This window comes from Arabidopsis lyrata (genome assembly GCF_000004255.2).
Source record: "Arabidopsis lyrata subsp. lyrata unplaced genomic scaffold ARALYscaffold_1, whole genome shotgun sequence".
Taxonomy (NCBI): Eukaryota; Viridiplantae; Streptophyta; class Magnoliopsida; order Brassicales; family Brassicaceae; genus Arabidopsis; species Arabidopsis lyrata.
Window position 1 is genome coordinate 22,617,671 of NW_003302555.1, and position 11,480 is coordinate 22,629,150.

Genomic DNA, 11,480 nt, shown 5'->3' on the forward strand with positions numbered 1-11,480 from the left:
CAAATCTATTAAATACGTGATAAAATAAAAATGCATCAAATATAAAACCTAGTTGAATGTAACAAAATGTAGATATCACTGTTTAAAGAAAGCAAACACATAATCCACAAAGAAATATAGCTAATGAACTTAATATAACCAGATCTTGTAATCCTAAGTACCGGAGTTGCCCACGTTCCGATTTTCATGTCCTTCTTCCATTGCCTATGAACAACCCAATTAACATCTGCCAGCAATAAGAGGCTTCTCTTTGCTCTTCATTAAATTAGTATTACTTGTTATTGATGCAAAAAATTTTTTATTAAAAATACGAAACAATTTGCAAAAGCATCAGTCATATTACTGTTACAAATACGAATTATTAGTGTTGCTTGTTAAAAGTGATGCAAATTTAGATTATTTAGCATCAATTTCAAACAAACGTCATAAATCAGGTGCTATTTACATCACTTATTAGAAATGATATTGAACTGCCAAATTAGTGTCACTTATTATTAATTAATTCGAATTTGCGTCAGTTAAATTTTTGACACAATAAAACTGACGTTAATCACCCCTATTTTTGTAGTGTTTCTAGGAATAATGAAAATTTTTAATTTGGAAAAGCATCTTGAAAGTGTGGTTGAGAAAATATTTCTAAGTGTTATAATAATGGGAGACTCACAAAAATGCCCCTTTTTCAATACTTTTTTTCAAAAATACCCCTTTTGACTGTGCATTTTTACAAAAACACTTTTTTATGTACAAAATGACTAAATTACCTTTCTTTTAATAAAAGATATCACAAATATATAAGGAAATATAATAAAATTAGGTCCACAAAATACGAAATATTTTTTGGCGGGAAAAGTGATCCCGCAATTTTTCCCGCCAAAACACTTGTAAAAACTTTAAAATACCTTGTAAAATTTTTCCGTAAAATTTTTTCCCGCCAATAATTTTTTTTGCGGGAAAAGTGATTCCGCAATTTTTTTGGCGGGAAAAATTTACAAGGTTTTTTACAGGGTATTTATAAGGTTTTACAATGTATTTTAAAAGGTTTTACAACGTATTTATAAGGTATTTATAAGATATTATAAGATTTTACGAGCTATTTTATAAGATTTTACAAGTTATAAGGTTTTACAAGTTTTTTATAAGGTTTTTTACAAGTTATAAATACCTTATAAAACCTTATAAGTACCTTGTAAAACCTTTTAAAATACATTGTAAAACCTTACAAAACACTTGTAAATGCTCTGTAAAAACCTTTAAAATACCTTGTAAATTTTTCCCGCCAAAAAAATTGCGGAATCACTTTTCCCGCAAAAAAAATTTTCCCGCTAAAAAATTTTTTGGCGGAAAAATTTTTATGGGAAAATTTTACAAGGTATTTTAAAGATTTTTACAAGTGTTTTGGCGGGAAAATTGCGGGATCACTTTTCCCGCCAAAAAATATTTTGTATTTTGTGGACCTAATTTTGTTTCAAATAAGGGTAAAATGGTCATTAAAAATTAAAAGAGGGCAAACTTAAAAATGGACTTTCAAAGGGGGCATTTTTGAAAAGGAGTATTGAAAAAGGGGCATTTTTAACAATTTCTCTATAATAATACCAATTTTATGAAAAAGTAAAGTAAAACTTATTTAACTAATAAAATTTTGAAATAGTAAAAACTGTATATATATATTTTATGCAATTGACTTATAAGCAAATATGTTGTAATATGATTTAGAACTTAGAAGACATGTTTGGCATTCTGCAAAAAATTAGCATACTCTTGATTTCAAAGGATAATTAGGTTGCTAAATATTTTGGTTCCCGATATATTAAGGGGGGTTTATTGGATCATTGATTTGACTGGAATTGGAAATCTAACTAAAATCATGTGTTATTCAATCATTGATTTTAAAATCTTTATAAAAATTATGTGTTATTGGTTCTATGATTTACAAATACTAGTTACAATCACCCCTTATTCAATATTGAAGATTTGAGTATGGATTTGATTTCATATTGGATTTGAATGGATTTGAAAATCTGTTTTAGGGGGGTTTATTGGATCATTGATTTGAATGGAATTGGAAATCTAACTAAAATCATGTGTTATTCAATCATTGATTTTAAAATCTTTATAAAAATCATGTGTTATTGGTTCTATGATTTACAAATACTAGTTAAAATCACCCCTTATTCAATATTGAAGATTTGAGTATGGATTTGATTTCATATTGGATTTGAATGGATTTGAAAATTTGTTTTAGTTATAAATAGAGATATTGAAATCCTTGGGTTCCACCTAGTTATTTGGGTGGATTTGAAAAAAAAAAAATATTAGTAGTTTTTATTTTCCATAATGTTTTGAATATCAAAAAGAAAAAAAAAACTGCTAATACAAAAATCATGAAACATATTCGTATAATACTTTCAAACATATCGATCACAAAAAAAAACTGTTAATATAAAAGATCATGAAACACCTTCATATAAAAGTATATTTTATCATATAATAAAAATCAAAAATACTAGAAAACAAAGGAAGGTTTTCGAAACCAAACAAGACTAGAGGAAAAATTCTAGAAAACCAATAATACTAGAAAACAAAAAAAATAATTAATCTAACATTCCATAATGTTACGCTTAATCCAACCATGACGTTCATTAGTAGACATACTAACAAAGATTTCTTTCATCCCTAATTGGTGAATCACTTTAACCGCATCGTAACGAACTGTTTTTTTTTCCTAATTATGGACTTTTTGATATCTTCCCATATGTGTGTGGAGAACAATTAGTAGAGAGAAACAAGAACATCAAACATGTGGAGTGATTCAATTCAGAGTTCATAGATGAGAACATGATAGGTTATTTTGTTTATCATAAAAAATTTCATGTTTTAATTTTATAATCTCTTTTCTATGATTTTCAAATCCATTTTATTTGACTCTAAAATCAACTTTATTTGATTTTCAAATCCACATTATTTGATTTTAAAATCAGTGGATTATGTGTGAATTTCCAAATGTGATAGGGATTTCTAATTCTATTCAAATCAATGATCCAATAACCCCTCCTTAAGAATAGCAGTCTTCCTATATTTTCCATTTTCATATGGTTTCTAAAAGAATTCTGATTCCAGATTTCCTAAATTTGGTCCCAAATTTAAATTTCATGTTTAGCTAGAAAATAAAATTATTCAAATAATATGAAATCTCAATTAATTTAGATATATTTTTAAAAATCATTTTTATTATTGTGAAGCAAACTGAAAACAAATTAAACATATCTATCAGAGAAACTATAAAAGAAATTTGATAGTTTATCTCGTCCCACTCGAGCCAAAATGTATTGGGTAGCTTTAGCGTCCAAGTTCCATTAATTTCTCCATAATTCATGCCTTATATATATTAAGAAATTCTTATTATTTTTAATTTTAATTTATTTTCTCAATAATGCAAGATGTGTACACTCAACATGCATATCCTCACTCATGTGTACACTCAGAAAAATTATGTCAAAACGAATAATATGGAAATTTATAAAAATATATAAGATATTCCATCACTTAAAACGTTTAGGCTAACACAAAAAGAAAAAGTTAACAGCGGTGATTGGTTTGTATTCTACTTATCATATCATATTTCGTCAACTAAAAAGATTCGTCTCTCACCAAAATTGTGTATAGTATGTGTGTCAAATGGAATCGTCAACGTAAACAAAAGAGAAAAAATACGGTCACTCACTTCCTCTCTCTTTATACATGTATATATTCTGTAGAGGAATCTTGAATCAAAACGACGAAGCTCAAAATCAGGATCTGATTTTTCGTCATTTAAAATGTCCTAACAACTACAAAAAAAAAAAAGTTGGAACAAAATATATCTTACGATATCATATCAAATTTTGTCTTGAGATATCTTATAACACGTTCGAGTAGACAAAAAGAAAACCAAATTAAATATTTGGTCATATAATTTAAAAAGACAAAAAAAATTATTTGAACACATTAAATATTTTTATTATTAAAATTTTGAACATGGCATGAAAATCATTGAAGACAGCCTTGATTTAGTCAACTACAAGTTTTTTTTTTTTTGTTTAAAATCAACTAAAGATTCGTGACACCCAGAGATCGTAGATCACCCAATTAAGATATGCTTAAAAGATACTTTTGCACTCTAAGATGATCGAGATTTGCCAACTACAACAACAGAATAAGAGAATAATTTAATGTTCAATGATTTCTCTCTCGCAGAAAAAAGGTCTATAAATTAACAGTCTCACTCTCTGAGGTGCATTCATCTTAGTCTCATTCACGAGTTTATTTATTCCCTATTTTTCAGCATATATACATGACGTCATCCATGTTTAGATCACCTTGCAAGATTCCGTCGGTGAAAGGTTTTGAGCAAAAGAGCTACGTAGGCCTTAAAGCAGCTTCGTATAACGTCAGAGTCAACTCTTTTAAAAGCAGTGAAGTTGCTAGTCAACTGCAAAAGATCGACTCGACCTTGATATGGCCGGTAAATGCTCCCGAGGCGCCTCCATTGCCGAGTAAACTAGCCGAACCTGTGATTGACCAGCCTCTTGTAAGTAAACACTTATTTTAAAACCAAAACGTTTTGGGCCTAAACACATTTTTTTTGTTTTGGCTTTAAACTTCTTTTGTTATTTTCAATCTAATGTGAGTTTTAAGTGTTTCAGCAGCTAAGCCGACGTGCACGTCGTAACCGAAAGTGCCCTTCCCAGAGAGCTGCTTTTCAAGAGACTAATATCTCTCCAGCAAATTTAATATACCCCCTCTTCATTCACGAAGGTTAGTTTGAGTTTTGATTAGTTATCGAAAATGATTAATAGTATTCAGCCAATGTGACTCTTTAAATGGCAAGAATATGTGACGTTTTACATGCTATGGAGATTAGTCTGGATTTCGGCCTGGGATCCCTAGCTATCGAAAATAACTCTCTATAAATTTTTACGTGACACTTGGGACCCTTGCAGGTGAGGTAGACATTCCGATAACAACGATGCCTGGACGTTACATGCTTGGCTGGAGACACGGCCTCAACGAAGAAGTGAGTTTTGTATCTTTATGAAAAAGTTAGAGACTATAAATTTGATGTCTTCTCCTTATTTTACATGTAGATAATCTTGTTAACGGTTTGTTATATTAAGACCTAAAATAAAGACTTAAAAATATATAGAATTGACTTCAAAACAAGCCTCCATATTTATAATTAGAATGAAGCATTCTAAGGCTAACTATTGAATGTGTTTTTCTTTTGAGGATAATAGGTTGCAAGAGCACGAGATGTTGGTGTGAATAGCATAAAGTTGTATCCTAAAGTTCCGGAAGCTAAAAAGGTTTTCATCATTTTCCTCGTAATTATTATGAACCCATATATGAAGTTCCCATACATCAATAATCAACCTTTCCTTGTTTAGTCTCCAACAGGGGAAGAGGCATTTAACGACAACGGTCTAGTACCTCGGACAGTTCGTCTTCTCAAGGACAGGTTCCCTGATCTTGTAAGATACATACATATACATATATGCATGTCCTCTTTGCTCACTAGCTAGAGGAAGTGGTTCTGAAACTGAATAATGACTCTCTTCTTATTCATTTCACAAGGTTATCTACACTGATGTTAATTTTGATGAGTACTCAACAACTGGGCACGGTGGGATCGTAAGAGAAGATGGTAAGAAATCTATTTTGTACATTTAATTTTTTTTTAAATAACAAGACACTTTCGCAGCAATTTCTAAAACATAGATCTATGTTCTATAGGCGTGATATTGAATGATGAAACAATTCACCAATTGCGGAAACAAGCAGTTTCTCAGGTACAAATGAAACAATTTTGCATTAAAGAAACAAAACGTTTAAAATTCTAATAAGAACGGATGCAGGCACGAGCTGGAGCAGATGTTGTATGTACGAGTGAGATGTTGGATGGTCGTGTAGGCGCGGTTCGAGCAGCTCTAGATGCTGAGGGCTTTCAACATGTGTCCATTATGTCTTACTCTGTCAAGTAAATAACTTCACAAAATCTTATCTTGCTTTTATTTTTTACGAATTAGTCCAACCTAATCAGTTGTTGTCACTATCAACAGGTATACAAGTTCATTATATGGCCGTTTTCGCAAAGTGGAATTGGACAAGAAAACGTACGTGTTTGGGCAATTTTTAACCGGTTCGTGTATGCACAGTGCTACGGATTAACGTATGAAGAGATATTTTAGTCATAAGTAACCTTTTGTTTATATAAAAGTGAAACAATAGTAGATCATAATCTTCTAACAATAATCAAAAGAGAATCTAGGTGTAGATCCGTTGGAATTGATACTTTTAGGTAGAATCGATGAGTCGTCGTGTCGTTAGGCGATAGATCATCGCTGATTTATTTAGACCGTGGCCATTGATTCTTCATCGTGTAGTCTTTTAGAAGCTTTTAGGATTTTCTCCCTTTTCTCGGACCCCTTTTTTCTCCTTTAGAATTCTCTAATAATAAATCTCAATCCAACCCTCTTTTTTGGATTATCATTAACATATATTTATCCTAATATCAAAAAGATAATAATTGACGTGGATAATACCGTAATATAGGCTAATTAGATATTGATTTTATTTTACCCAACAGTACGTACGTAAAACAACAACTATAATCTTGATTGTATGTTTACGTTAGCGTTTGTGTTTACTTTTGCATTTAAATGTTATAAACTTACCATATAGTTTTTTTACAAATAAAAAGAAAATCTTTATTAACTATATATACGCACGCATCAAAAGCTTTAAGAAAACAAAAACTTTGTAAGCATTAATTATTACTTTCGTCTAAATGCATAATTATGTGTATGTATCTAAAAGATTTCTTATGTGGCCCTTCTAACTAATTTGTTGTTGTTAAATGGTGGGTAAACAAAAGTTATCAGATAAACCCGGCAAATTCAAGAGAGGCATTGCTCGAAGCACGAGAAGACGAAGCTGAAGGAGCTGATATCCTAATGGTGAAGCCAGCGCTGCTATCTCTCGATATCATACGCTTATTGAAGGACCAAACTCTTTTACCCATTGGAGCTTGCCAAGTTTCTGGTGAGTACTCCATGATCAAAGCTGCTGGACTTCTCAAGATGATCGATGAGGAAAAAGTTATGATGGAGTCATTGATCTGTATGCGCCGAGCTGGTGCAGATCTCATTCTTACATACTTTGCTCTTCAAGCTGCTACAAAATTATGCGGCCACAATAAACGATTTATAGCCAACTAGTCGTCGATTGTTTGTTTGTATTTGCGCATTCATTTATTTCAAATAAATTAAATCTATCTCATATTTATGTAAAGCTGGCTACATGTGTATGTATGCTTGTGAATCCTGTTTTTCTTCTTGTATTTATATTTTTTTAAATTGATTTTTCTTACATAAAGCTTTAAACCACATAAACCATTTCAACCCTTAAACGATCTTCATTGGACGCTACTTATTATGAATTGTCTCACATGCAAGCTACGTATAAAATATATATGGAACTTGAATTGCCAATATCAATATTAGATCAATCCTTAAAGCTGCACAAAAGAGATATTATAGTTTATGAATCCTTAGAAAGTACCCAAAAATTAATATCCCACACGAACCAAGAAAAATTTGACCTAAAATCTTGGAAATCTTCCTCGTTTGTATGCTTTCGGATTCCGTAATTTTCTTCTTGGACTTTGGGTATTTCAACCTTGCAGTTATCTTCCATTGACGTTACTGTTCTTTGTTTCACTTGCAAGCTAAGAATCAAATATGAAACCTCTGTTGTGAATATAAACCTGAATAATCACATGGTTACAAATTTCGTAGCAAATACTCAACGTCCAAATATATCATATGATAAAATCAATAAAAAGTTGTCCCAGATTACACTATATAACGATCAAAAGATTTTGTACCGCTATCTCTTACTCTAACCGCTTCAGCTAAAATCCATACCATCATACGCAATATGCGGTTTACACATTAAAAAAAAAAAAAAAAAACTACTCTTCGCAAACATTTCCAAGCAAAGATAGATTTAATATAATTTCCGTAACACCTAAAAATATAACCACAAAAAAAAAGCCGGGAAGATTGTCTTTGTTCTTATGAATATTTGTCATTTAAGTATCTTTCAGCCACGGCGGCATGAACGGCGGCTCCAACGGATAAACTATCTTCATCGATCATGAAATGTGGTGAATGACCAATGTGGACTGATCCAAGTTCTTCATTTCTTATGCCAATGAAGTAGAATGCGGCCGGGATGATCTCTGAGTAGAAGGCGAAATCTTCGGCTCCCATCATCTGTGGAGCCAAGGTGAAGTGGCTATCTCCGAGTAAATCTATGGTGACTTTCTTCAAGTGATTGTATGTTGCATCGTTGTTCGTAGTTGGCGGGTAGATCGCATTCTGCTTCTCAAAGAAGTTCACTGTCGCTTGGCAACCGAAGACCCCTACCTGGTCCATGAGTACCTGCCATTACAAAAGAGGCATATCGTTAATATTGTTTTTGTTAATACCGGTGGAGCTAGACAAAATATATGTAATGTCGATTTGTGATTGTTGTGTGACATAGAACCAGATGAGACCAAGCAGTCCAATCAACGTATTTTTGGACCATCTCGTACTAAGTTAAAAATTTAGGAGTGAAAAATGCGGTGAACAATTTGTTTTCATATATTTATTTTTCAATTTTCATCAGCTTTATAGATATACGACTATATAAACAATATTTGTAATTCAGCTCGGGTTGGTTTTTACAAAAATAATAAATTCAAATGCATATATATAAATAATTAAGGAAATTTATGTTTATATAATGTAACTACATCTATTTCTATATATATATTTAATTAAAAAATCAAATTTTAATAAACTTGTTTTATTCAATTTAGTTTCCATTCAATAACACTATGGTTTTGGCACGTTTTACGGAGTACGAACAAATAGCACTAAACTGAAATCCTAGTGCAAGTAGTTATGGGACGCACCTCTTGAATACGCTTCTTGAGATGATAGAAGCTTGAATTAGAAAAAGCTCTGAAAGTACCACCGAGGACCACCGTGTCCGGCATCACATCGAGACTATGACCGCCATCAAATGAAGTAACCGATACAACCTATTCGTGAAAATGTGAATCAGAATTCATCTTTCAATTGTTAAATATCTTGCTGTGGATATTAAGAAGTACCTGAGAGTCAAGAGGACTAGCTTCACGGGATACAATTCCTTGAAGGCTAATGACAGCGGAAGAAGCTGCAAGAAGAAGATTAGCAGCGCCACCACTATCTTCGGCAGTGATAACGGCCCGAAAAATTCCACATCCGGCGAGCAAAGGACCACTTCTTGATCCAATCACACCCGTTGGATGGATATGGGACACATGGACCGCGAAGATAGCCTCCACGTCATCCAAAGCTCCGTCTTCAATCATATTCTTCGCACCATTTCCAGCTTCTTCGGCCGGCTGGAATAAGAGAACCACTGTTCCCTATAAAGAATCACAAATGTATTAATGTATGTTTTAGTTTTTACCGGCAACGAGAAAGGGACTAATTTATATGCTTTGTCTTTGATCTCCGGTCCAACTAAACTATGGGCCTAAAGACCAAAACTCTTCTGTTACCAAAATTGAATGTTTTCACTTTTCCTTTTATCTTTAAAAGCAAATCATTAATCCACATCACTAGTCATTATAGCACAACAAACAGTGACCCACCAAGAAAGAAAGTTTACAAATCTCATCCACTTTTAAAAATAAGAAATCAAATAATGTTATATAAAAAAAGAAGCTAATTAAGAGTTGGATGATGAAGTACCTTGAGAAGATGTTCACGAGACTTAAGAATATGGGCAGCACCAAGAAGCATAGTCACATGTGCGTCATGACCACATGCATGCATTTTGCCTGCAACTTTGCTTTTGTGTTCCCATTCAACTGCTTCCTATTGCATGACCACAACTAATAATATTATTATGTCAATATAGTAAATAAAAATAATCCTAACAAATCTCTATGCCTTATCTGTATAAACCATATCACCTCAACCACACAATCTATCATTATCATCATATCTGGCATATCATTAACACAGCCTCTCTGTCAGCGAGTGACTACCAATATAAGTACACAATCTTTCCTAGAATAGAACATTTCACATGGTCACATGGAACAAAGAATATAATGAACTAGTTTAAACTTTAAACATTGTTATACCATTATAATTGATAATTAAACAAGATCTTGTACATTTAAGATAAAAAAATTTGCATTATTTCTGAATCTTTTAACTTTTCTTTCATTAAACTAAAAGTCAACAAGAAAAAAACATAGACAAAAGTCTTACTGTTACATACACAGTACAAACAGGGGCGGTTCTGAGAGTGTTCTCACACGTGAAAATCATGTTTTTTTGTTTAATATTTGTAATGTATAGTTTAGGCGGCCCAATTAAACTACGAAAAATGTAGTTATACTACTACGAGCTAAATAATTAAAAACATATAATTAAGAAAAGATTTACTTTTCTTTGTTGTGTTTACCTGAATAGGTAGTGCGTCCATATCAGCCCGAACCGCAACAAAAGGCGGTCCACCGGATCCGATCCAAGCCCGAATACCCGTTTTCGCTAACGGATATTTATACATGATACCCATACGGTCTAGCTCGGACCTAACAAGCCTACTCGTCTCATACTCCTCAAACGCTAGCTCCGGGTTCTCATGGATCGTCCTCCTAACGCGTTTAAGCCACGCCACGTTATCCGGCTGATAAGTCAACCTAAGAATCTCATCGGAACATGCTTTGGTCCAAACCTGACACTCATCTGACCCGACCTGAGCCGGTAGACCCAAGGACTGGTTCTTGATCGGTGCCGGCCGTAGTAACATCCCAAAAGGGTTGTTGTTGGGATATTTCAATTCAAAGAAAGGTAAGTTGGTGGCTATTGTAAGAGAGACAAAGATTATGGTTAGAGAGACAGAGAGAAGATTAAGTTTCCGGAGATTGTCCATAACTTTTTGTGTTCTTGTTTGTGAGAGAGAGAGAGAGAGATAAAGTTTGTTTTGGTTATAAAAGGAACATGAGTGAAGAGAGAGGATATTTGGGCATGTGGGTATAAAGGAGGTAAAGATAGAGATATGAGAGAGTGAATTAGGCACGTGGGTTAATTAGATGTCGAATCGTAAATGGCTGGAGAGACCCACCACTTTCTACGGAGAATTGTTCAGACTTGTTTACTCTTGACACGCCTCTTTAGATTTCATTTCATCCATTTTTTTTTTTTTTTTTTCTCTCTGCCGGTGATTTTTGTTTTTTAGTTATTAGGTATCTCAAGTCGAAATCCCTGAATAATTTTTTAGGGTCTAAAAAAAATTAGGATATTTTTTTGTTATTTAAGACGTTGATGGATGGTCAAACAATGAAATGTAAAATTTTCTTTTAAACATATGGAAAACGGTTTTGTTAGAGG

At 32.7% G+C, this 11,480-nt stretch overlaps 2 protein-coding genes across 2 annotated transcripts; one reads left to right on the top strand and one right to left on the bottom strand.

The window, feature by feature from the left end:
• The first annotated feature begins 4,157 nt into the window (after positions 1 to 4,157).
• Positions 4,158 to 7,432, top strand: LOC9330048 (probable delta-aminolevulinic acid dehydratase 2, chloroplastic). Its single transcript, XM_002891242.2, has 10 exons — positions 4,158 to 4,567; positions 4,683 to 4,794; positions 4,980 to 5,053; positions 5,274 to 5,342; positions 5,424 to 5,507; positions 5,611 to 5,680; positions 5,770 to 5,825; positions 5,892 to 6,013; positions 6,096 to 6,149; positions 6,911 to 7,432. The coding sequence occupies exons 1-10, from the start codon at positions 4,331 to 4,333 to the stop codon at positions 7,251 to 7,253; spliced, it is 1,221 nt and encodes a 406-aa protein (XP_002891288.1). The 5' UTR covers positions 4,158 to 4,330; the 3' UTR covers positions 7,254 to 7,432.
• Positions 7,433 to 7,839: 407 nt separating this feature from the next.
• On the bottom strand, positions 7,840 to 11,121 carry LOC9327351 (IAA-amino acid hydrolase ILR1-like 6). The gene is made up of 5 exons (XM_002893941.2): positions 10,552 to 11,121; positions 9,828 to 9,953; positions 9,200 to 9,499; positions 8,999 to 9,127; positions 7,840 to 8,480 (listed from the first exon to the last, which is right to left on the bottom strand). The coding sequence occupies exons 1-5, from the start codon at positions 11,020 to 11,022 to the stop codon at positions 8,112 to 8,114; spliced, it is 1,395 nt and encodes a 464-aa protein (XP_002893987.1). The 5' UTR covers positions 11,023 to 11,121; the 3' UTR covers positions 7,840 to 8,111.
• Between the last annotated feature and the right edge of the window lie 359 nt (positions 11,122 to 11,480).